This window comes from Ambystoma mexicanum, chromosome 1p (assembly GCF_040938575.1).
Source record: "Ambystoma mexicanum isolate Mex_15411 chromosome 1p, UKY_AmexF1_1, whole genome shotgun sequence".
NCBI lineage: Eukaryota > Metazoa > Chordata > Amphibia > Caudata > Ambystomatidae > Ambystoma > Ambystoma mexicanum.
In genome coordinates, this window is record NC_090921.1 from 170,483,692 (window position 1) to 170,510,592 (window position 26,901).

The 26,901-nt window shown below is 47.2% G+C and overlaps 1 protein-coding gene across 1 annotated transcript in view; it reads left to right on the forward strand.

The window, feature by feature from the left end:
- The window catches only part of SLC12A9 (solute carrier family 12 member 9), a 681,455-nt gene that overhangs the window by 538,967 nt on the left and 115,587 nt on the right, over positions 1-26,901 (forward strand). The window contains exon 13 of the mRNA XM_069646063.1: positions 26,314-26,460. Within this exon, the coding sequence (XP_069502164.1) occupies positions 26,314-26,460 (147 nt within the window). The remainder of the gene's footprint in view (positions 1-26,313; positions 26,461-26,901) is intronic.

Genomic DNA, 26,901 nt, shown 5'->3' on the forward strand with positions numbered 1-26,901 from the left:
ATGTGCAGTGCTCAGGAGCTCCACCTTGTCCCATGCTGGAAATGTGGGGACGGGAGACCCCTGCCAATCACACCTTGACTTATTATTTGTGAACACTTCTTTCTTTATTGAAAACCTTATCCCACACGCTTTCTGTAATTAGTTGTAAGGATTTGGCAATAGTTTTTCACAGGACGTCACAAGGGTTGCCTTATTTTCATTTGATGGTTGAAGCTTGCTACCATCTTAGATTTAGGTTTAGGATAGGTGTTTTTCCACTCCGCATTTACAGTTTAATAAACACCCTTGAACTGTATTCACTTGTCTGTGTATACTGTTGCCACCATGAGTTCCTTAGAGTACCCTGGCAGACATTGGATGGGGACAATCTGATGTATGCAGTTTACCTTTACTAATGGCAGGGGCCAGCAAGTGGATATATGTATCCGTGAAGGAGACAATAAGAAAAAAAGAAAGAGAACTACCTTCCCTACCCGTAACGTGACAGTTATCGTAACACAACCCACACGGTTCTTTGGGAGGAACAAGTGGAGAACGCGAAAATCACATGAATGACAAAAGAGACTAACGGGGGTGCCTCTCCCTATATGGGGCGTGATGCATCGCCTATCTAAAAGAGGATAGATGGAAGTGTGTCCCTAGGTCTTATAAAATGTGTGGGCAAGATTCACAACAATTATTGTGGTTTCAAAACGAAAAGCAACTCTGTCCAGCGTGAGACCACCATACAAAGAATCAATAGCAAGTCATGTAAATATATCTTGCAATCAAACAGCTATCAAGCTGAGCATCTGATTGGTGGTGCCATGGGAATTTCAAAATTATATTTATTCACCCTAGGGCTACCACATCAAGAAATGTAGGTGGTTTGTGTATGGAACTCAGAAATTGGTGAAACATCAAACTATTGAGAAGAACTAGTCCCAACTCTGCATGGGATAGTTGTAAAAGGCTCACTTTGCGTGAGTGAAACGATGTTGAATACAAAGAGTGTCCCCTCTAACTCATAGGGATATCTCAGTGGGTTATGTAGAATAGCATAACCCTAACATGAGGTCGACCGGTTTTGATGGTGCAATCAGTTTTAGACCATCTTCTTCAGGACTGGAGACTTGACAGTGTTATCAGTACAGGTTCCAGCATATCTCAGGTAGGAGCTGCCTGGACGTGTTGCTCCATTCCCTGTAGGGGAACACAAGACACACAAAAAAGGAGCCGGGCCTTAGTTGACCAGCAATCCTATGAGCAAGTGTAACTGTCCACTTGTTAGTGCATGCTTATTGTCCATAATGCAGATGGTAAGGATATCCAGAGTAAAGTAACTAGTGGGCATAGGGCTATGCTAGCACTAAATGTGTGGCTGCGCGTGTGTATGATATCCCAAGGGGTGCCAGAAAGGGGGTGGGGGGGAGAAAAATCTGGTGCCAGCATTAGCTGGGTGCATAAATGGACAACCAAGCATGCAGGTGTGCTGGTGGGGGCGGACACCCAGGTTACACAGTGATCTTTTAGTGTGAGACAGATTGATTCTCACCTTGGAACAGGGGGCCGGAGTACTCGATGGCCACGATTGGAAAGGATTCTTAGGCCAACAGCAGAACCGGAGCTGCAAGGGAAATTGACAAAAAGAACTGATATATGCAGCGTTCTGTAGCTGATGTCCTCTACATGGACGCAATCTGGCAAAGGAAGGGGGTAAGGTTTACTGCACAGAGCATACTTACCTTGGTAGAAAAGAGGAGCAGATCCTCGATGACAAGCGCCTCAGCTGGAACGCGAGTGACTAATGGATAGCGAAAGCGTATTTTGAACATCTCGCTCTTCCGTGTGTGACACGGGGGCGTGGCCTAATGCGTGGTCATGATGTGTGTACTCATCCGTTTCGATCATGCATGCGGAAGCGAGCTGCCCTGCACTAAATCTCATTGGATGGAGGTCCTGTGTGAAAGTATCTGATTGGATTGGGGGTATACACGGATATGGTGCTTCTGTGTATGTCACGGAGGGCTGGGTGATGGCGGGCATCATATTGTAGTTGTTGCTAAGCGATGCAATAGCAACGCAGCTGTTCATGCCAAAAGATACTAGGGAAAGCAGGCAGGTGGCAAAAAATGGCCTGAAGCGCAGTGCCGAGTAGCTACAATGAAAAACATAGATCATGTTCTAGCTCGGGACAAAGAGGCATGCCTGAGTATGGGATGACCATAGCATTAGTCATGCATAGGGCGGCATGCATAGAATGCATGCAAGAGATGTGCCTGCAAATATGATAACGTGGTCCTGCGTATACAAATCATAACACAAGAGGGCCTGGGCATCATTATGCAATGGCAAATGCCTAGATGGCTGTATTGTGATTGGCAAAGTGCATGGGTGAGGCTTGATCATGATGACGAGAGTCCAAGGACTACTATTGAGTGGCCACAAATGTATCAGTGCGTGAATGGGCGAAGGTGGAACTCCTGTGCTACGGGTGTCAGGGGTAGGGGCTGCATGCTGCTGCAACGATGCAGATGCCAGAACGGAACTAGTATGTGGAGACTCCTGAATGGGGCTATCATGGAATAGATCTAAACGGGTCATGCAGAGCAAAACAATGCTGGGCTAGCGGGAAATGACTGATAATTCCTGTGATTGTATAGCTTCATTGAGCCCCTGTTGGCACGTGTTGAGTTGAAAAATCCACCTTTGTTCCTGCCTAAACAAATGGTCACGGAAGTTGCCCCCGCGTATCAGGGTTTCATCTTCTCAAGGATGGTCCACCTGAAGTTGTCTGCAGTGTGACCTTCAGCCAAAAAGTGTGAAACTAGTGGTGCTGTAACTTTGCCAGTTCTAATACACGAGCAGTGTTCTATCATGCGCTTTTTGACCTCTCGCAGGGTCATCCCTATGTATCTCAGACTACAGGGACATGTTATCATGTAGATGACACCTTTTGTGTTGCAGTTGGTGAAATGTTTTTGGATACATGGGGTTTTCCACCCAATATCCACTGTGGTGGTGCGTGTGGTCTGTATACACATGGAGCATTGGCCACATGGGGAGTGATTGTTTGCTGGAGCAGTGTTCCATAGGGTGGACTGATTGGAGGGAGGACCGACCAGATTGGTGGATACAGTATTGACCAGTGTATCTCTAATGTTGCGTCTTTTGAGTGAGAAGAGAGGAAGCAGTATTTCAGTGCCTCCGGTGTTCAAAATGGGCCACAATTATTTTACTTCTTTTTTGATTTTGTTGAAAAGGGGGGGAATAGCTGAATACAGCTGTAAGAGATGGGTCATTGGTCTGTTTTTTGTGTTGTTCCAGTGTGCATGCACAGGGGTTATTCCAGGCCCTTTTGCATGCTTGGTTGACAATTATTTTCTTCCCTGCCCCCCACCCCCCAGCCCCTCCCTTTCTGGCACCCCTTGGGATATTATACACATGCGCATCCACACATTTAGTGGCGGCATAGCCTTATGCCCTCTAGTTACTTTACTCTGGATATCCGTACCATCTGCATTATAGACAATAAGCATGCACTAACAAGTGGACAGTTACATTTGCTCATAGGATTGCTGGTCAACTAAGGTGGTCCAAAACTGATGGCACAATCGAAACCGGTCAACCTCATGTTAGGGTTATGGTGTTCTACATAACCCACTGAGATATCCCCATGAGTCAGAGAGGACACTCTTCGTATTCATCATAGTGTCACTCACGCAAAGTGAACCTTTTACAACTATGCCATGCAGAGTTAGCATTAGATCTTTTCAATAGTTTGATGTTTCACCAAGTTATGTGTTCCACACACAAACAACCAACATTTGTTGAAGTGGTAGCCCTAGGATGAATAAATATAATATTGAAATTCCCATGGCACCACCAATCAGATGCTCACCTTGATAGCTGTTTGATTGCAAGATATAATTAGATGACTTGCTACTGATTCTTTGTATGGTGGTCTTCCGCTGGACAGAGTTGCTTTTTCGTTTTGAAACCACAATAATTGTTTTGGATTTTGCCCACACATTTTATAAGACCTAGGGACACCCTTCCATCTATCCTCTTTTAGATAGGCGATGCATCACATACCATCTAGGGAGAGGCACCACCGTTAGGGTCAGGGTGTTCTTCTTGAGGGACAGACAGGCTTTTGTCTCCCCCATGTGGCATGCTTACTTGTCTCTTTTATCATTCATGTGATTTTCTCATTCTGCGTCCGTGAAGGAGACAGCAGGGATCCCATTGGCCATAGGGGACATTTAGAGCTTATTGGCAGGGGAAAGGAGTGACGCAATTTGGCTGCAAACAGGATACGCAGGGGTGAAGTTAAGCTCTAAGATACATCACAGGCACTACATGACGGGCACTTTTTAAATAATTACCATGCACACGTATGGCAGGTTCTGAGAGAGCTGTATCCAGACACATCAGCTATGGTCATCAATATTAGCATGAAAAATGAAGGCGGATGAGGACCCTGCAGAGTACATATGATCAATTCAAGAAATGTGGACTTAAGAAAATAAACATTCTCCAGCATTGGATCTTTCATGGATTCACATGCTGTAAATATTTCCCTGTCGTCAGGCTGGGAAACTTCGTACTTTAACCGTTTTCCTATGGAAAACTCACACTTTATTGTCATATCAATGTTCATTTTGGGTGCTTTAGGCCCCACCAATAGGATATCAGGTATAAATAACCCCGCCCCGCGGCTCCCCTTCAGATTTCAACCGTCTCCAGACTGTTGGGATTACCTCGTGTTTTTGGTTCGTGAGCTAGGATGTCATTGGTTGCCTAGAAGTCTCTCTTTCCGCCTTGTGCTACCTGTGGCATGAAGGTGTACCAAGGGGATGGACAAATGGACTGACTTTACTGTCTCTACCCCCATCACTCGGGGGATGCCTGCGAGATATGCCAGGGTTTTCGCAGAAGACTTTGAAAGACCATAATCGACGGCTCATATGCTGGCTTAACAAGGACAATTACCCAGCTTTGGAGGTGGGATCGGCCCGGGGGAGCTAGTCTTAGGGAGAGCAGAGAAGACAGCAGAGCACCGCCGAGTGGCAGCGGCGGAACCCCCTGCTAAGAAGCATTGGACCGCATTGCCTGTGTCGGAGGTGGGGAAAGGCAGCAAGTCTTAGTCTAGGCTGCATCATTCGAAGGGTGCAAGTAGCTGTTCGTTGGCCAAGCATGGTCGGCCGACAAGTCCAAGGAGTCTGGTGGTAGGCCCGAGAAGTCTACAGCATCGGAGAAGGACCTGGCGAAGACGAAGGAGTCTTCGTCGTCCAGGGACCATCACAAATCTTTGTCCAGCTGGTTTCTTTGAAGCACTGTTTCGGTTCTTCTTCCAAAAGATCCACGTCTCTGGTGAAATCGAAGCCAGGGGACGTGGTTCCGACGACGAGCTTGTCGACGGCTGTTCCGTCGTCGATGGTGGTGATGTAATCTACAGTTCTGTCGACGGTGGTGTTGTTGGCGCCGGCCACAACTCTGACGGACAGTGGTCCGGTGCTGTTGTTGTCGCAGATGGAATCAGAACGGTTGTTGATGACAGGTGGGGCGTGGCAGCCCACCTCCTTTGAGTCCATACTTCCTGAGAACATTTTGCAGAAGGATCCAGCTACGTTTTCTGTTTTTTCAGGAATGGAGGAGGAACAAGAGCCAGTGTTCGACCCATCCGCTCTGGGTCTGCAGTGTGTGAGGACGTTGATGTTGAGTGAGGTGGGGGCTGGGACGCCCCTCTACCCGTTGGTTAACCAGCAATCTCTGCTGTCGTTGCAGGTGCTCTCTACGCTTCAGTCTTTGTTGGGGCAACTGGATGCAAGGTTGCCACCTCCTCGAAGTCCGGTGGTGCCGGTGGTCGAGGGGTTGCCTGATGAGGTGCCTTGGAAGTCTCCTCCGGCACAGTTGCTATTGCCGGTGCCAATACCAGTGGGGTTGGGCCATCCAGTCTCATCCTGAAGAGGGCGAGTTACCTGAATCAGACCCAGAGTGTGTTCAGCGGGACACTCTATCAACTGTGTCTTTGTCGCCGATGACGGAGGACGTGGACAATGAGGTGGAGCAGCCCTGTAGTCCGGCACAACCATCGCCTCAGGGTGAGATTGGGGCGTTCCACGCCATGATGTCGAATGCGTGTGTGGAGTTTTGGCTTGTGCCTGAAGAGGAACGTAAGGACTGTTTTCTCTTCGACCATATGGGCAAGCGAAGGAAGGCCGTCTTCTCGGTGCCAATTCTCGACCACATGTGGCCAGAACCGGCGGTGAAGGGTCACCGTGAAAAGAAATGTAAGGCTCCTGAGTCTACCCCTAGATGCCTGGTGTCACAGCCCACGCCCGAGTCCGTGGTTTCACATAAATGTGTGATACCACTGGACAGTGAGGCCAGGGAACAGGGCGCCTTTGGAAAGAAAGTCTTGACTGTAGGGACTACGACTGTGAAGGCTGCAAATTCTTTGGCAATTATGGCCAGATATGATCGAGAAATGTGGCATCGGCTGGCCCCGATTCTTGAACTTCAGCCGGAGCAACACCGAAAGGAAGCAATGCTGTTGGTTTGAGAGGGGGAGGAGGCCTCCAAACACAGCATCAATATTGCTGTGGACCTGGCGGAGTCATGTTTTAAACAAATTAATAATGGGATGGTGCTCCGACGGCAGGCCTGGCTGAAATGCACAGACTTTCGTCCTGAGGTCCAATATAAATCGACATGCCCTGTGAGGGTGAACACTTGTTCGGCAAGACAATTGATGAGGCCCTGAAAGGGATGAAAGAGCATACAGAGACAGCTACATCCTTGGGTTCCTTGCACAGTGGTCGCTCTTTTCGCTCCTTTCGAGCTTTTCGTGGAGCCTCTGGGAATCCCTGGTTTGCCTCCACCCGAGATCGAGGGTACGGGCGCTCCAGCTACTCATCTCAAGGTTATCGGCGATCAGTCCAGTCGGCTCAGAAGGGCAGGGACTTTTAAGCTCAACAAAAGAAAGGTTTGCAGTCCTCTGCGGCTAAGGGAAGTCAATCAAAAGCTCAACAATGACTGCCATATGGACAGTCTGCTGGGGGGCAGGGTCGCATTCCATGTCGACGAATGGCAAAAGATAACATCAGATCGCTGAGTGCTGGACACAGTGCATCTTGGCCACTAGTTCTCATGCTAGAGAAAGGGGCGATAGTACCAGTTCCTGTTATGGAGCGGAGCAAGTGGGAGGCCTATTCTAGATCTTGGGGCATTGAACAAGAATCTGCAACGCCTGAAGTTCAAGATGTCATCCGTTCGGTGCAACCGGGCGAGTTCCTGGCATCATTGGATCTGCAGGATGCCTATTTTCACATCCCTATGAGGCGGAAACGCCACAAGTTCCTGCGTTTTGTGGTTGGAGAGTATCACTATCGGTTTCTGGTCCTCCCGTTTGGCCTGAAGTCTTCCCCCAGGACGTTCACAAAGTGTCTGGCTCCGGTGGCGGCCTTCCTCCGGAGGAGGGTCATCATGTGTATCCCTACCTGGACGATTGGTTGGTGAGGGGTTTGACGCAGGAAAGGGCACAAGAGTCCCTCATGGCAACCATGTAGCTTTTGCAACAGCTGGGATTCGCTGCCAATTTCGACAAATCATATTTGACACCATCGGGAGAGTTTCTGGGGGTGCAGTTTCTTACCCAGGACAATTTGGTGAAGCCTTCCAGTAAGCAATAAAAGTTGCGGTCCAAGGCAAGCAAGTGGGGATGGGGCGCAGTGGTCTTGGTCCGAGGTTACATATCGCAGTTGGGGGCCATGGCGTTGTGTATCCCCCTTCTTCCCAATTGCCGCCTGTTCATGAGGCCGGTACAGGAGTTCCTCGCAGACAGGTGGTCGTAAATTCGAGGACTGGTCGGACAAGCTGGTTGTCGACGAGGGTTTGGTGGTCGCCCCTCAATGGTGGACACGCATGACCAATCTTGTGAAGGGCATGCCCTTACTGGAGCCACCTTATTATTGTGGCAGATGCTTCCCAGATAAGGTGGGGGGCGCACCTCAACGGATCCCAGGTTCGGGGACTGTGATCTCGGCTGGAGACTGCGTTGCATATCAATGTCCTCGAGTTGAGGGCAGTGCACTGGGCCCTGAAGTGGTTTCTTCCACGCATCCGCGGATCAGTAGTGAGAGTGTTAACAGACAATACCACCACAATGTTCTATTTAAGGAAGCAGGGGGGCAAGCGTTGGAGTCCTGTCGAAGGAGGCACAGGACGAGTCCTGTCGAAGGAGGCACAGGACGTTTGGCATTGGTCTCTAGCTCAGGTGATCAACATTGTTGCGTTCCATTTGCCCGGGGTTCTGAATGTTTAAGCGGACACGCTCAGCAGGGATGGCATTCAGCTGCACGAGTGGACGCTGAAGGAGCAGCAGGTGGCAAAAATATTCTGGCGATGGGGACCTCCTCCGTTGGATCTCTTTGTTACGAGGGAAAACGAGCAGTGTCTGGAGTTTGCTAGCAGAGGACCTCATCCCAAGTCATTGGGGGATGGGTTTTCGTACCCGAGGTCTGGCCTCTTCGCATATGCGTTTCCCCGTTTCCACTAATTCGGAGGACCATCCAGTGGATTCAGAAGTACCAGTATTTTGGTGGTCCCGTTCTGGCCCAGCAGAAGTGGTTTTCGGACCTCCTTCATCTGGCGGTGGAAGAGCCGGTTCGGTTGGGAGCTGCTCTGGATCTCCCATCTCCTGTCTCAGGATGACAGCAGGGTGTGGCATTGCAATCCGGCTTCTCTCAGCCCTGCGGCATGACTCCTGATCACTCAGAGTTCGGTCATCTAGGAATATTCAGTGTGTCATCGGATCTTGGAGGCAGCAAGGGTGTCTTCCACGAATGTCACGTATGGTCATAAATGGGCGAGATTCTGTGAATGGTGTAAAGGTCATCCTGCGATTGAGCCTTTGGACGTTTCCCCAGCTCAGGTTCTCCCGTATTTGTTAAACCTAGCGGAAGGGGGCCTGGCTTTGTCATCTATTAAGGTTCATTTGGCCTGCGATTTCTAGGTTCACGAGAACGCCATACTGCTCCTGTGTTTAGTGATCACTTGGTGAAAGATTTTCTGAAAGATTTGTTTCGGGCATTTCCTCCGGTGAAGAGGTTTGCATCGGTGTGGAGCCTCAATGGTAGTCCTTTCGGCTTTGATGAAACCTCCTTTTGAACCCAGGTCGACGGCTCCCTTGAAGTTCCTCTCGTGGAAGGTGGCTTTTCTAGTGGTGATTACCTCGGCCAGGTGGTTGTCGGAATTACAAGCCCTGGTCATTGACCCGCCTTATCTAAGATTTATGAAGGACAAGGTTCTTCTGGCTACTAACCCGCACTTTATCCCAAAAGTGCCGTTGGCATTTCACAAACTTGCCTCTTTTTCATTACCCTCGTTTTTTGCTAATGCATCCACGGCAGCGGAAAAGGCCCTTTATTCTCCTGACGCTTAAAGGGCTCTAAAGTTTTATCTGAATCGCACACAGGACTTCAGGAAATCAAAGCAGCTGTTTGTGGCGTCTGGGCCCTCAAACAAGGGGCAGTCCATCTCCAAGCAAGGACTTTCCTGCTGGGCTTCCTCCAGAATTTCGTTTTGTCACACAAAAGCTGGCAAGCCTTTGAGGGGTGCTTCAAAGGCTCATTCTACGCGGTCCACAGCGTCATCGGCGACGGCGTGGTCTGGGATACCGCTGCTGAACATTTGCCAGGCAGCCTCTGGGACAGTGCCGCATACCTACACCCGGCATTACTATTTGGGGCAGCAAAATGTAGAAGATGGGAGGTGGAGCGTGCAGTCCTCAAGCGCCTGTTTCAATAAGGTAGGCCCCGCAGCTTCAGGGTTCGTTTTATTTTCTATATCACTTGCTGGGTTTGTCTCATGTATGTGATAAAATGTTATTGGGTGGTTTGCCTGTGACACAACGCCATACATTGGTTGTACTGCTATGTAATCTATTCACAACATGTGAATCCATGAAAGATCCAATGCTGGAGAAGGGAGTAGTTTCCTACCTGTAACTCCATTTCTCCCGCGTTGGTATCTTTCATGGATTCACATGCCGCCCCTGCAGGCAAACCTGGGTTCGGGTCCCCTCTACTTTGGAAGTTAAAATTTGAAGGGAAGCCATGGGGGCGGGGCTATTTATACCAGACATCCTATTGGTGGTGCCTAAAGCACCCAAAAAGAACATTGATAGGACACCAAAGTGTCGGAGATGTCCATAGGAAAACACTAAGTTAATTTTATCGAGGTTTCCCAGCTAGATGACGGGGAAATTTTCACAGCATGTGAATCCATGAAAGATACCAACGCTGGAGAAATAGAGTTTCAGGTAAGAAACTACTCCCATCTTGGGATGACATAATACCCTTATTTGATCAAATTCTTGTGAGGGGGCTTCCTTCCCACTGATGAACAAGCTTCCCTAGAAAAGGAGGGTGGGATCGAAGCGAAGGGATGACCTGAGATACAAGCGACTATTGTACATTATTGCAAAAGGAAACCGGAAAAAGACAGACAATAGACAATGAAGTAAAAGCAGAAAACAAACTTGTGCAGAAAGAATTGGACAAAATAAGCATGGAAAGGGCAGTGCTCACTGGACCAGTCAGCGCTTCATCCACCGGGGGGGGGGGGGGGGTCATCCAGTGACTTTGACAGTGCCACAAGCGGGGGGATAAACACAAGCACTGTATAATCCTCAGTGGGGGATGCAGCCTATAAAAACACAACAGCCAGGATTAGCAAACACTGGGGTAATGAGCACGCACATGGGACGATAACAGATGGAAAGGGGATACTAGCCAAGAGGAAGGGGATTTGGATATAGGAGAGTGGGGCCCCAGTTTGGAGGGCAGTGCTTAGACTGTGGGAATTTTGGTCATTTTTGCCTGAACATGCCCATTCATTCCACAAACAAGACAACAGGAAGATATGCAGACACAGAAACAGTATACACAGACTTACGTATTTATTTTTATTGTATTTATATAGCGCCTTAATCCAATGCGCTTTACAGTTCAACAACAAGGATACATCAAACATGGAACAGTAGAAGCAACAACATACATGAATCAAACCAAAAAACAGTATGTAGAACAATTTGCATATGAGAAGGAGGAGAAGAGGAGGTGGATGGGGAAGGAAGGACAAGGGAGAGAGATTAGGGAGTAAAGTAAATAGTAGGAAGAGAGGTCATAGGAAAGAAGGGGGAAGATGAAGAAAACTAAGATGGGGTACTAGGACGAGAGAGAAAGGGAAAAAAGGGAAAAAAGGGATAGGGTGTCAGGGAGGGGAATGAAGGAGTGATTTCAAGGAGGATAGAAAGAGGCAGGGAGTTCCAGTGTAAAGGGGCAAGGAGCTGAAAGGAGCGTAAACGAGAAGAGGCACAAAGGGGAGGGGGGGAACAGAAAGTAAGAAGGGAGTGTGGAATGAGAGAAGAGGAGAGATATGGAGGGGCAAGGTCATGGAGAGATTTAAAGACGAGACAAAGGAAGTGAAATTTAAGTTTACAACAGCAGCAGGCACAAATGGTGCTGCAGCAACAGATGCAAGTACAGCCTATACAGACAAAGGTCATGACCACACAGGGACTAGGACTGACCCTAGGGGGAGCAGAAGCACAGGGTACGGTGAGCGTATTACAAGCACGAGTGCAGACACTTGCACATGGGAAGGTGACAATATTGGGGCAGAATGAGGTGCCTCATTACACAGGAGTGGCAGTGGTGGGAGGAAATCCATTTACATCCTCAAGCAATATACTTTCCCAATAGGTGTGCCCACGGGAAGTAAGAGTGTGTCCTGTCCTAGCAGTAACTGAAGACCCCGAAGAGGAGTGCGAGGTAGCAGTTCCAATAGAACAGAGGGATTTCTCCTTTCTAATAAATACGGGAGCTTCTAGGTCTTGTATAAAGGAAGGAGGATTCCCATTATCTAACAAATTGGACACACAAGGCTTTTCGGAGACCATCCAAGAGGTTCCTTCCTCTGACAAGATTTAGCATTGACAATAGGGAACCAGTATTATAACTACTCCGGGCCAGGAATGGACCCCACTGACATCACCCCACCAGCCCAAACCAGATGCTCTGGTGGGTCACTGAGCAACCTGCAAATATAAAGATGTTAATCCTGGAGATGGGCCACAATACTGAGTGTCAGATCCTAAATAAGGCACATGAACTGGATGGGAGTTTTGGATCCCTTACAGGCTTTTATATACAACTTGGCAACATAAACTCTAACTTCTAATCCATACTTGCTCCAAACTATTTACTCATTCTAAGGTTGACATTGCATTGATCGGAGTAGAAGATAACCCATGCACAACCCATCTTCATATTAACCTTGAGCAGCTATACAATTCCCCCTCCCCGGCCGCTACATGCTCACACCATAACCTGCCACTACTTCAACACCCGTTAGTATTGATTTAACTTAACCTTGACAGCTGCGACCCCAGTAAAACCATTCTTGTCAGTCTGGTAAAAGTAATTGTCGCACAGTACTTTGTTGCAGCATCACTGTCACGTTGCCCCATTTGAAATCAATTGAAACACCCGCTCTGTCGTCAGTGGCTACCACAGGTACACTTGTTGTGCTTCTTATGTACACTTGCTGTGCTTCTTGGGCTTTACCAGCCCTATGTTTTAGTAGGGGCGTTGGGTGCCCTTAAGTGGGGCTTTGGAAACGCTTATTTCCTCCGTGGTGGTGCTTGCAGTACTGCTGGTATGGTTATAGGGCTTTAGGAGCCCCTTGTTGCTATGCCTTGATTTTTTTTGCTTTGAATAGGGCTTTGAGAGCCCGTTGATCATTTCCTCCTTGTCGGTTTCTATTTAGCTGGGGCTCTGTGAGCCCTATATGTTTTCTCTGTGGCAGTGTTTTTATTTTCGTTCAGGGGTACAAAAGTTCTTGTTGGACTATGCCCAAGCCCGCTCGAAGTCTTAGCGCCCAGCCGACACACATCGCATTGAGACCAGGCCTCTAAGGACATTGCTCCTGGGGCTCCAGGTGAGTTCTGCTTTCTCCCGCTCTCCCCGGGAAGAGCGGGTAATGCGCAGGCTCCCCGGCAGTGCTGGTGGTCTCGCTCTCTCCCCACAGGCACTGTCAGAGTTTTCCTCACCTTCACCACCCGCCACACTTAACCATGGGGCAAGTAGGCTTACTGCCATGGCCTAGCCATCACCCAAGCTGCACCGTGCACCCTGCCTGGGACTTCTCACACCTCTGGGCTGCCTGGACTGGCCCCCAGTTGGCGGTAGCTTTCGGCCCACGCTCCGGTTCGGGTTGTGGCAACACGCATCCTGGGACGTCATCATCTTTACCCGGGCCGCACTGCACATGCTGCCCGGGTTGGCCGCCGGGCGGGTCCCTGCCTCTCAGGCCCACGCCCCTGCTTGGGGAACTGCCACGCACACTTGGCACTGGGTGCGGTCATTAGTCTTTCCCAGGCTGCACACGCGGTGTGGGGCTCAACTTCTTGCCTTGCTGCAGCTGGGAGACGCAGCCCCGCTCATAAAGAATGCGGGGGGGCGGCGCTCAAGGCCGCGTCCCCCCAGGGGCTGCAGCTCTTCTTTTCTTTCTTTTCATTGCTCTTTCTATATCTATCTTCTTCAACTGTCTCCTTTCAACTGTCAACTTATGTTTTTTTCCAGTCCAGAACATATTTCTGTCTCTTGGCAGGGAAGGCTTGCCCATTGTCCTTCAGCCTGCTCAAGATTGCATGTGTCCTCCATGGTGGGGAACATGATACATTCAGGTATGTCCACTGTCTAACACAAACACATGTCAACATAAATAAGTGTCTTTTAAAACCCCTTTGTGTCTTGTGGTTTCTTTATATATTTATATACTACTTCTTCTTAACCCCCTTTAAAAGGCCCCATTTGGTCCAGTGGTTACACAAAGCATATAGTAGTACCATCATTGTATTGTCAAGACACATCCACACCTATCTACATATTAGGGAGAGATTTGTTTAGCCAATTGAACGCTACAGTTTTATTCTCAGAGAAGGGAATAGTGTGCACCACATCTGGGATGTACCTAAATCTCTCTCTCTCTCTCTCTCTCTCTCTCTCTCTCTCTCTCTCTCTCTCTCTCTCTCTCTCTCTCTTTCTCTCTTTCTCTCTTTCTCTCTTTCTCTCTTTCTCTCTTTCTCTCTTTCTCTCTCTCTCTTTCTCTCTCTTTCTCTCACTTTCTCTCTCTTTCTCTCTCTTTCTCTCTCTCTCACTTTCTCTCTCTCTCTCACTTTCTCTCTCTCTCACTTTCTCTCTCTCACTTTCTCTCTCTCACTTTCTCTCTCTCTCACTTTCTCTCTCTCTCTCTCTCTCTCTCTCTCTCTCTCACACTTTCTCTCTCTCTCTCTCTCACTCACACTCACTCACACACTCACTCACACACTCACACACTCACTCACACTCACTCACTCACTCACACTCACTCACACTCACACTCACTCACACACTCACCTACACTCACTCACTCACACACTCACACACACACTCACACACTCACACACTCACACACTCACACACTCTCTAACACACATTCTTGCACACCCACTCTTGCACAAACTCACTCTCTCTCACACACGCACCCCCGCCCCACCTGCTAGGATGGATACCTGGGATACAAGGAAATGTTTTTCGACTATCAAATGAATTCCTGTTCACACCAAGGTGCCCCTCCATCATTACACCTGCACATACACACTGCTATACCGAGAGGAAGTAGTATATTTAACAGGGTAATACAAAGGGATTTCAGAACTTTACAAGTAGCGAGTTATACAATACATGGATGATCTTTTTTTATTGTGCAGCAGAACAGAAGAGTGTAGGAAGGATTCAGTGACGCTGATGTTACTGGCTGTCAAGGGGTACAGAGTGGACAAAGAGAAATTTCAGCATTGTCAAAAGAAAGTGGTTTACTTGGGACAGATTATGTCAGCAGGTGGGAGAAAGATAACGCCAGAAAAAGTGGAAGCAATACATAACACCCCAAACAAAGACAGTGAAATAAATGCAACAGTTCCTGGGCTTATGTAATTATTGCAGAGCATGGATTTTTGATTACTCCACTTAAACCAGGTCACTCCTTCAAGCACTTAAGGAAGCTCAGAAAACGAAATTAACAGAAAAATGAACAGTAAAGATAAACGAGAATTTTGACATACTCAAATCTGAACTGGCACACGCACCAGTGCTAGCTACTCCCAAATATAAAGAGAAGTGTCACTTGTTTTCCCATTCTGACAGCAAAGTAATGACAGCCGTGCTGACACAAAAGAAAGGACAGGGGTCACAAGGCACTGGCCTATTACAGTGGATCGCTTGACCCTCGGTTGCAGGGACACTTTCCTTGTGAGCAGGTCTTGCTGCTGCTACATTCCCCATTGAGAAAGCATCAAGAATAACGATGGGGTACCCAGTAATCTTCTGCGTGGAGCATGCACTGTTAACAATACTAGAATGGACCAAATCAACATTGACAACTCGGACATCATCGGGGCACGAGGTTGTACTGACAAACCCTTCAATAGAAGTGGTGAGATCTAGGACAGTAAACCCAGCTGAATTAATTGCAGAACCAACAAAGGAGGGAGATTACATGAATGATGTGTGGTGTGTATAGACAGGAGTGAAGGGGACCCTCTGGTAAAAGAAGTGATTGAAAGGGGGGAACATGATATTCATTGATGGAAGCTCAAGTATCGACCCAAATTCAGGAGCGAGGCATTCTGGGTCAGCAGTGGTGGGACTATAGACATGGAATTCATAATTAGTGTTTTCACAAACACGACTGCCAACACACTATTCTGCACAAGCAGCACAATTAGTGTCATTAATAAAGGCACTCAACATGCCAGAAAGGCATGCAGTAAACATCTTTTCCAACTCAGCATACGTGACATCCATTGTACATTCTGCGATAGCAAGGAGGGAAAGAAGAGGATTCCGTTGAGTGATGGTACACCAGTACAACACACAGCACTTTTGGGTGAATTATTGGAAATGTTGATACTCCCAGTAGAATTGGCCATCATAAAATTTAAGGCACATACAGGAGGGCAAGATTTTATACCACTGGGTAACGAAAAAGCAGACAGAGCAGGAAAAGAACCAGCATTTCGAATGGATTGTGTCCTCCCACGTATTCCTCATCTTATGATATTCGTATCCCAGCTCTACTGCTTCGGAAAAAATGTTTTCACCAGAGCGCGCTGTGGAGTAGAAGTCCATTGAGAGCTGCCGTCGGGCGTCAGCGTCATCCGCTGTATTAAAGGGCTAGGGCAGCGCATGTTACCTCAGTTCCATTTTTCCGACGCAAATGCTTCGTGTTACGTACGGCGCATCAGATTTTTCCTCGACGATGTCCTAATCTACTCCCACCACATCCAAGACGGGGTTAAAAAAAAAAGTCAGAAGTGCGGTAGGAAAATGTCGATAAACGACCCCCCCATCGGAATTGCCTCTGGTGCTTCAGCCCAGACCATTGGGTTGACAGGTGCGGGTCCTGTCAGGCCATGTCTAACAAGGCTCTTAGGGAACGTAGAGGTAAGCTGGTGGTGGGGGAGGAGAAGTATAAGTCTTCTAAAAGACAAAAGGATTCAGATGCATCAAGTCTAAAATCTCATCATGAGTCGAGGAGATCGAGATCAAAGAGTCGCTCGGGGAAATCTTCCTCGTCTTTGACTAAAAAGTCAAAAAAGCGACGTTGCAGGTCTTCCTCCTCTCAGAGGAGAGTAACTAATCCATCAAAGCACGATTCCCCAGAAAAATGGAAGGCCTTTAGGGCTTCAATGCTTAAAATATTAAAGAAAGCGGCCCAGACCCCCTCGAAGTTGCAGCGTGGTGATCATGCCTCTACCCACTCTAAAAGTGACAGAGGAAAATCTAGATCTAAACACGCGAGAGTTTAAAAGGAGTCGAGAGTGTCTTCAAGGGAAAGTTCCCCGACGCCTCGTACTAAGTCAAAGCCTCCGGTGCATAAATCGGGGTTAGCGAAATCGAAGTCGAAGCCAAAACTCAACTCGACACATTCGATGACCATAGCGTTGAAACCGCTGACGTAAATGACGTTGACACCTTTGGCTGTATCAAAGCCTTCTTCAACAGCATCAAAGCCTCCTTTGACACAGTCTAAGCCAGCGTCTTCTCTATCGACGCCTTTGGCGCCTATATCGAGGCCTTCTTTGATTCCAAGACCCAAGTCGACGCCATTGTCAATACCTAGGTCAATTACACCTTCTTTACCTGAAAAGACTTTCCACCCTCAACCTAGACAGGAATATTTCAGATCCATGGCATCCATATATGAAGAACATTCATCTGAAGAGGATGTCTCTTCAGCTGGAGTTAGGTTTGGAGCTAGAGAGGTCCCTGAAGAGCTAGTGGAACCGCAGTCTAAAATAACAGATCTTTATGACTGTCTCCAAAATGCCAGTGGCTTAGACACTTCACCTGAAGTGGATTTTGAAAGACCAGACCCTACTTATCATGCTGATCCCATAACATTCCTATAACTAGGAAGGGTCATTGATTTTATGGGTTGGAAGGCAGCTTCCCCAGATTTCGACCAGGATGACATGACTGACATCTTGAGTGAAGGTCCTTTAAAAGATCCTGTACTTCCATTCCATAAAGCACTGCAAAAAAGGGTGATGGTAAATTGGAATACTCCTGATTCTAGATCAGCAGTAAATAAGAAACCTGTACCAAAATATAGGCCATCTTTATCAGACCCAGAATATTTATCTAAACATCCCTCCCCTGAAAGTTTAGTGGTTCAAGCTGCAACCTCCACCAGGCAATCAGCTTACCCATCAAACCACCAGACAGGTAAGATAAAAAAGTTGATGCTTGGGCCTGGAAAGTTTTTTTTCTTCAGGCAGTATGGCCCTTAAATCTACTAATGGAGCTTGTACATTAGCTAGATTTATATATACCCTGTGGGACTGCATGTCATCAGCGGCTCAACGCATCCCGGAAGGTGAGGAACGAGATGGTCTCCTGGCTATAGTAAAAGATGGTAAAGAGGCTATGGAGGAATGCCTTCAGTCAGGACTGGACGCTGCGGATAGTGTAAGCAGGTCCATGGCATCTAGCACAGTCCTACGCAGGTTTGCATGGCTAAGCAAGTCTGGTTTTGCACCTGATGTGCAATCTAGATTACTTAATATGCCCTTTGATGATTTGAAGTTGTTTGGCAGCAAGGCGGGCGAAAGCTTGTAGAAGCTGCAGACCTCAAAAGCGGCAGCAAAATCACTTAGTTCCGCTATAAGGCAACCTCAACAACACTCTTAAGTGTGCTCATCTTCCTGGAAGAGTCACCCTTTTCGTTCCTATTCCTCTTTTGGAAAAGGGAGGGGGCAGGCCAGTCAGAGAAGCCAGCAGAGAAACCCTTTTGTGGTGGAAAATGGAGAGGTGCTAGATCAGCCACAGCAGCGGCAAATACCTACTTAGCTGCTGCAAAGCCACTTTGAGGTCTTCACCCACAAGACACCAGTGGAAGACAGAATCAATCGGTATCTGGACGAATGGCAGGGCATTACGTCAGATGCCTGGGCACTAGAGATAGTGACCCATGGTTACTGTCTTCCTTCTCATCAAAGACCTCAAGATCATCCACCGGGAGCCAACTCTGTAAACATTCCAGACCCGCTCCTTGTGCAGGAGATTTTAACCCTGCTAGAGAAAGGTGCAATAGAACATGTACCTGTAGCGGAAAGGAACAAGGGCTGGTACTCCCCCCTATTTTCTCATCCCCAAAAAGGACGGAGGATTGAGACGACCCATATTGGACTTCAGAAACTTGAACAAGTTCCTCAGGAAGGACAAGTTCAAGATGGTGACCCTTTCTCAGATCCTTCAGGCTCTTCAGGTTCAGGACTGGCTGGTTTCGTTGGACCTTCAGGATGCTTACTTTTATGTGCCAATCCATCTCAAGGACAGAAAGTACCTTAGGTTTGCAAATCGGATGGCGTTGGTGGCGAGTATCAGAAGAAGGGGGAGTCGCGTCTACCCTTACCTGGGTGATTGTCTAATCAGGGCGAGTTCCCCCGAACGAGACCAGGAACATCTGGCCTCGACCTGCCACTTCTTACACAGTCTGGGCTTCTCCCTCAATTACAAGAAGTCACAAATGATTCCAAGCCAAAAACTCCAATTCATTGGAGCAATCCTGGACACTTCCTCAGGTAAAGCCTCGCCTCCCGAGGAGAGAGCTCACCACATTCTGCAGATGGTAATGAAGTTTGAAAATGCCCAACATCTACCAGCATTCGACTTTCTAAGGTTGCTAGGCCTCATGGCATCCTGCATTTTTCTGGTGACAGATTGAGGATGAGATCCCTTCAATAGGCCCTTGGGACTCAATGGTCCCAGTTTTCGGGGGAGATGTCAGATCTTCTGCAAATTTCAACCAAAGTGACTCAAGATCTCCTGTGGCGGCTTGCAAGGAGAATATCCTCAAGGGGGAACCTTTTTGGCAACCATGGCCGGAGATAACGGTAGTGACGGACTCTCACTCACCGGGTGGGGAACCCACACCAACGATCTGACAATCAGCGGTCATTGGTCTCCATCGGAGTCCAAACTACACATCAACCTTTTGGAGCTGAGGGCAAAAACGTCCATTTAAGGTCTACATTATAATCAGCAACCCCTAATCAGACTAGCGCTGAAGGCCTTTCTACCTCAACAAAAGAGGCGTAGGATCACTCCCACTGTGCAGAGAGGCAATGCAGCTCTGTTCCTGGGCAATGCAAGAAGGAACCTCTCTATCGGCAGTTCACCTAGCCGGAGAGCTGAACACAGCGGCGGAGGCTCTGAGCAGGCAGAGCACAGTCTTCCACGAATGGGAGCTGGCTCAGGAAGTCCTTCAAGAGATCTTCGCTCTTTGGGGAACCCCTCAAGTGGATCTGTTTGCGACTGGTGCCACCCGGAAGTGCGAACTGTACTGCTGAAGGGAATTTTCTCCAAGAGGAGCTCTAGGAGACGCGTTTGTGGTGGACTGGGTAGTTCCACTCCTCTACACGTTTCCTCCAGTCCATATGATTCCTCAAGTAACCAGGAGGTTGAGAAAATTCAGGAAAAACATGATCCTAATTGCCCTGGATTGGGCACCTCCAAAATTACCACCACTATTGGAGTCTTATCATAAGATGAGGAATACGTGGGAGGACACAATCCATTCAAAGAACAAGTTACTTACCAACTGTAACGTTCTTTCTATTGGATGTTCCTCCCACGTATCCCACGTAATAAGTGAAACTAATCAACCAGTTTACATAAAGAGCTTTACACAATTCCCTTTGTATTTCAGGTCCAGTGGGTCTGACAATTTGGGAATTAACACTTGCTGTGCCAAAGTTATGAGTGCAGCGCTAACACCGGGGATAACACTCGTTATGGATTTGTGGTGGGCATGTAGTTCGAAGGCCTACGCCCAGCTTCCTCCAGATTGGAGTGTGGTTTGTACACTGCACACCCCTGCCCTGTGGTGGCCCGAAATAACAGCAACATGGGGCTCTTGTTAAAGGAGCAGTCAGCCATGCTGAAGGAAAAGGTGGTGCAACAAGCCCAGGAGAAAACACCGCTGAATAGAAAGAAAAGATGTAAATATTATTGGTCTGAAAAGAGTGCTGAAAATGTGGCCGCAATCCCTGATGAGTTTCCAACTGTTCTCCAATGCTGCCACTTTGTTCACGTCTCTATTGCTTCCGGGGATGCAGGCAGCAGCTAATGTGAAATGGCTTCACTTGACACAATATGGGTTTGCTGCAGCAGGCCTACTCAACATTAAATGCCTAAATACAGTAAAAGAAGAGTTGAGAGCCCTGTGTCTAAAGGCTCTTTAAAACTATTTGTTTTGGACCTTCTAACCACTATTGAAGGAGGAGTTTGTGCTAAATTTGGCAGCAGTTGCTGCACGTTAGTGCCCGATGGAGAAGCTTCAAATGGAACTTTAAAAGCATAAATCTGTGAATTACTGACACTCCACGAAAAGATGACAAATGAGGTTAGTGGGGTACAGTCAAACAACTGGCTGGACAGCATCTTCACTTCGGTACCAGTTTGGATTTCCGGAATAATGACGAGCATGAGGGCAAATGCGGGGAGTGACTGTCCCCGCATTTGCCCTCATGCTTGTCATCTTCTGCATTAGCAAAACTCTGTTTAGACTCTATACTCACAAAAAGAGAGGAACATTTATGCTGCCCCTGCATGTTGACTGGGCAAAAGGCAAAAATGAACATACTAAAACATTAACAAAGGACGAAAAGATTGATTATGACGTTGACTGGGTAACAACACAACCTGAGGATTTCAAAAACTACAATGCATTCTGGATTCCATGCGATAGGGATGGGCAGGAGGTGTGTAATAATAATAGAGGGACCCTTGGAAAAGTGGGAAGATGATGGGGGTGATATGACCAGACTAAAAAGAGTTTGGATACCCAAATCAAAAGTAGCTGAGTTGGGGGCTGGTCGGAAAGAAGAGTTAGTTATTGATGGACCAATACAAGGGGGGTATAATGTAGTGGAATAGCCCACAAAAAAGGAGGTGGGCTTTAGTGATGGACTCATAGGGTTATGCATTAGGCTTGAGAATGCCCAGTTTAATGGTGTTCTAAAATGAAAAAATAACCGACAGGAAATAAGGTTTGAATTACAGGTGAGTACGAGGGACTTAACATTAGATTTACGCATTACAAACAGGCATGGGTGCTCACTCTCACTAGAAAACAAATTTGCATTTAATTAATTTGCCTAGCACTGGTAGAAGCTGGCAGCACATTGCAAACTACATGTTCCCTGGATCTTTTGCAATGAACTAAACCACTCTCGATGCATTTGGGGCCAGGAAGCAAAGCTCATGGGTGCCAGAGTGTAAGGGAGAATTCTCAGAAATATGCCAGGTCCCTCTACCTTAGAGACCCCCAGCAACGTTGCTGGATTTTGAGGACTTGACTGTTTTAACCTGGAGAGAGAGAGACCCTTTTTTCCCACTCTCTCATGTGTTTTAAGGTGATTTTGTACACTGTTTCTTTTGGTTGTGTAGTCAAACAAACTCCATAGGCATAATCTTTTACATTGTCACACAGCACCTTCAGTGCAGTGACACAGGGAAGTCTTTCAGATTTCCCAAAGGTTTAAATACCTTCTCTGGGATAAACTACTGTTTCCCAGAGCAGTAGAGTGAAATTGACTTTACTTCTATTTGTAACGTTCTAGACCCAGCCCAGACTATCTTACAATAGGGTGCTGGAGGGGTTACTTGGTATCCCCTTTGTCTAGCTTCTCATGTAACATTTTTATATTACCCTTTCCTCACTGAATGGCTGGTGGCAGTGGTTTACTTTTTACTACCATTATGGAATTTTCCGCGGGCTGCGTTTGCAGCCACGGTAAAGCACCCATGGGTGCCATTTTTGTCAAAATGGCCCAGGTGTTCTTTTTTCGCCATTTCTTTGTGGAAAGGTCCTTCTTGAGATTTACTATGCGCGCCAAACCTGGTTTGGTCCCTTTGTTCATTTTGACTTCGGCGGGCTTCACGAGTGTAACCCGCTTCTGGCTCCAGGGTGTCTGGTGGGGTAGGAAGCGAGGGAGGTGCCCGAAACGCCCTGTGCGGAGTCTCCTAGGAGACAGGAATGCACTTATAGGTGATTGGCCGGCTGGCTGGCTGTCCGCCAAGGACAGCCATGCTGCTGGGTGACTGACAGCTAGGCTGGAATGTATGGGAGCAAGCTGCATAAAAGGCGAGGCTTTTTGGCTTGGAAGGCAGTGGACCACTGGACGAAGGAATCCGAAGATGAACTTGAAGAGTACGCCTGCCTCAACTTCTGGACCGTTGGTTTGCCCGGTGAAGCCCTGCTGCTGTGCTAAAACTCCAAATTCGTATCGACCGAGAATCGTCCGCAAGGACGACTTCTCCATTTGAGTTGGTGCGTCCAATCAACTCCAAAGTAAGCCACCTGTACATCCTCTCAACGCTGGTCGAGTGTCCACTGCAGTCGCTGCTGGAACAAGATAGCTAGGGATATTGTTGCTTTTAAGCTGGCCAAGAGCTCTAGGAAGATCCCACAGACTCTCAGGAAGCAGGACTGACTGAGCCTGAGCCTCCTCAATAGAGTGCAGGATCCCAGAAGCAAGGAAAGCTCACCTCGACAGCCAGGAACTGCAGTGTTGCTATTTGCGGTAGACGCGAGGAGCTGAAACACGGAATAGCCACTTGTTTGAAGTTTGCCGGTTGCGAGCAGTGACCGTCCCATTGCAGTGCAGGGGTCCCCAGAAGTCCTCCCTCTTGTCCCCACGACTGAGGCCCAGGAACAGCGAGATCTGCAGAGCTGCACAGGAACAGAAGTCATCTGCTACACATTTTCTTCAACCTAAAGGTACTGTAAAGTCTAAGAGAACTTTACCTCTTGTTGTGTAGCCACTTGTTCTCGTTTGCGACTTGCTTAATCAGCTTGTGGCCCTACTTTGATTTTCTTCTATTCTACAAAGACTTTTTAGACATTGGAAAAGACTTTCTACTAACATGCAAGAAGTGCTTCAGTTCACCTTGACTTTTGCTAATTTAACATTGGCTGGCCTAGGCTCCTTGAATTACTCTTCTCTCTTCTGCTTATGTGTTTTGCCTTCCTTCCAGGGAAGGGTTAACTAACTTTGCTTTGAGGGGTTGTTTTGAAAGTACTTAAAAATAACTGTGTGAATACTCTCTTCTCTTTTAAGAAGTGAAGCCAGACGTGACCTCCACTGGTTGAAAATGGAGGACCGCGTACAATTCAAGCCCTTATGCCTAACCCATTAGAGTCTATATGGCAAGGCACCTGCCTACTTAAAGGCCAAGCTCACACCCTACAATCCCACCAGGATTTTAAGATCAGAAGCTACGGGCTTGATAACAACTCTGAAACATAAAAAAGAACTCGGATTGGGGAGAGCCTTCCCCCAACCGTGCGGCAGCTAGCTGGAACAAACTGCCGACCTATCTCAGGCTGGAAACAAACCTCTACTCCTTTCGCAAAAAACTTAAAACTATGCTCTTTAAATAAACCCTTGTAAGACTCCACGATCACCACTTGCCGAAATACCACTGTAACTGATCTGTCTCGTCACTCGTTTGTCATCTCTCGTCTGTCCTTGTCTCTATATAAGCGCCCCGATGCTTGCGAGCAGTCGGCGCTATACAAAAAAACAAATAAATAAAACTACTCCCAAGAATTTTCTAAATGCAACAGTGGTATATGAATTCCAACAGAACCCTAGCTATTAAGGTCACCTGAGGGTGTAGGTAGTGCCTGTGTGACATCCCAAATGGGTATTTGCTGATTTAGATAACTAAGAGTGTATTTTTGAAGTATATATTGATGTGGTGTGTTATAGTGCTCCCTTCTGAGGAAGGCTTCAGTCTAAGTGACTGGTAAATAAATTAATAATTGTTTAATCAAAAAACCTTGTGTGCAAGAGTGTATTTGAATACTTATCACTGTGAATCTCTGTGTAACTCCCCTATAGCTCACATTGACCCCTTCTTGAGATGAGCCTGGCTGCTCCACACGCTACCAACCTGTGTAGTGCAGACTTGTATCAAAGGTTGGGTTTCTATTGCCAGGAGGTCAAGGTGGTTGTAGTGCACCCAAAGAGTACTGCATACAATCTTGCCTAACACGTGGAAAGGCAGCAAATGTACAACCATTTTATAATTGAGCATATTAGTTCTGGAAACTGGTCTAAAAATGCCCCATGGCAGTTTCAAATCATCACCCCTCAGCACATCTCAGCCTGGGACATGGCTCAAAGAGCTTCTAGGCTGCAACATTAAGTCCATAAATTGTTAACAGTTTATGGCTCCTGTATTGTCATGATCGGTTGTGTTCTCATGGGGGAAGCAGGTGGCATATGAATAAAGATACGCTGGTCTTCTCAAATGTCTCAATAATTTGGCATCATGATGTGGGAACAGTGGGTTGTACTGTGACATCATAGTGGGGTCGAGGGTAATGTGGTAACATTTGCGGGACTCATTAATTTCCAGATAATGTATGTCCCGCTGTAGGGGAATAACATAGTTCTGCCTATTGGCTTCAATTGGGGGATTGACCTAATGTTGCATTGTTTTGATGCTATTAGTTTGTACCGTTACAAAAGTTTCATCTTTGGGGCATAACTTCGACAGTGCTTTTCATGCAGTTATGTTGCACATTCTATTTGAATTTCGCTTTCCCATCTGTAACTGAGCCCAGGATAAATTGGGTTTCTTCTTGCCTGGCGTACGCGCCTTTTTTTTGTTTGTTTTATAGAATACTTTAGAAATGTTTTGCTGGTGAGTTCCGAGGCAACCCACAGTACAATATACTGAATGAGAGAATATTTTATTAATAAAGTTCTTTATTTACAAACTGAGCCAGAGAAATGTATTTACAATCTGCAGACTGGATACAAACATGACCACCCTAGTTCATGCAGAGCGACCCAAAATACATGTTTGCAGTGACTCATGATTTTTTATTTTATTGTACTTACATGTGGGCCTAGCTCCAGGAAGCAATGCAGGGATTTACAATTCGAAGTGGGAAGTACAAAGGTGATGGAAACAGCTGGTGGTGAGCTTTCTGGGAAGGGGGGAGTTTGTGTTTTCTGGTTGGTGGGGTACAGGACACCAGAGATGGGAGGACGCAATGTCTGGGTTTTTTGTTGGAGGCGACAAAGGCGCCATGTGGGAAGGCAGGGACACCATGTGTCATGGGTATTTGGCAATATCTGCCAGTGTCTGGCTTTTAGAGCCAACGCAGACTCCCTTGTCTCAACTCTACATGCGCATTCTTCAGCTTTTCTACCTCCACCGGGGGATCCAGGGGGCGGAGCACCCTCTACACCTGCTGTAAGTTGCTCTGAGTTCCAAGTCTGAGAAATATATAAATCTGCAGGTATGAAAGATACCACATCTACAGAACCATATTTTAATAGTTCCTAATAGCAATATTCATTGTTCTCCCATTGTCTCTTTCTAGATGGTTTGCCCACCACACTCACTCTGTATCCTGCATGTATAGCTGGCTAGATAGGGGTTGAGGTATGTGGAACCCGCAAGTGTGTGTGGAGTGTGTGGGTTTGCCCACATGTTGCGCTTATTAGCTTTGCTCCCCTTATAGTTTCAAAGAAGGGGAAACCAAGGCTTAAAATAACTGTGTCCAGGTCTCTTTTCTGTCTGCACTTTTCCCATTGACGCACTTTGGATGCATTTCAAGAAATGATTTTAGTCCATTTTCTACAGTGATTTTTATTTTATTTTTTAAATGTTTGTTTCTGTTTTCTTTTCCCAGACACCATGCCATCAGACCCCATCCAGCCTCATTACAGTTTCTGGCTTAGCTTGGTGGATAAAGTCAATGTGAAGGCTTTTGTAGACCTTACTCTGTCTCCGTCCGTGCGGCAGGGAACACAGCACCTACTCAGGATCACTGGTTTAGGTGAGTGTTTTTTTATATTGGTGAATAGCCTTCAAATCACCTGTGATGTACAAAGAGGAGATGGCCAGGATTACGTTGGAGGTCCAAAGTGTTAAAGTAGTTGGTGAACTTGCAGAATAGGTGGACTTGGTGGTCTTATTGTAATGTTGCTTTGAGTGTATGTATCTTCGGAATTAAGAATGTTTTAGGGCAGAAGGGCAATTCATGGGTATCGAATTTTGTACCAAATTGAATTCTGTTACATCTTGACAGTTAAACAACTTCAAGTATATATTGAGTGTTCGTTTGTAGCTCACAATTCAAGCTATGTCAGCATTTGCTGTATAAAAGAGGTGTCCAAGGGCGGACAGCAACCCAGGCAGCGAGGTAGCTTAGGTGTCATCTGGTTATTCCGCAGAGTGGTCCACCAACACATCCAACTGCTTATAAGGGCAGGATCCT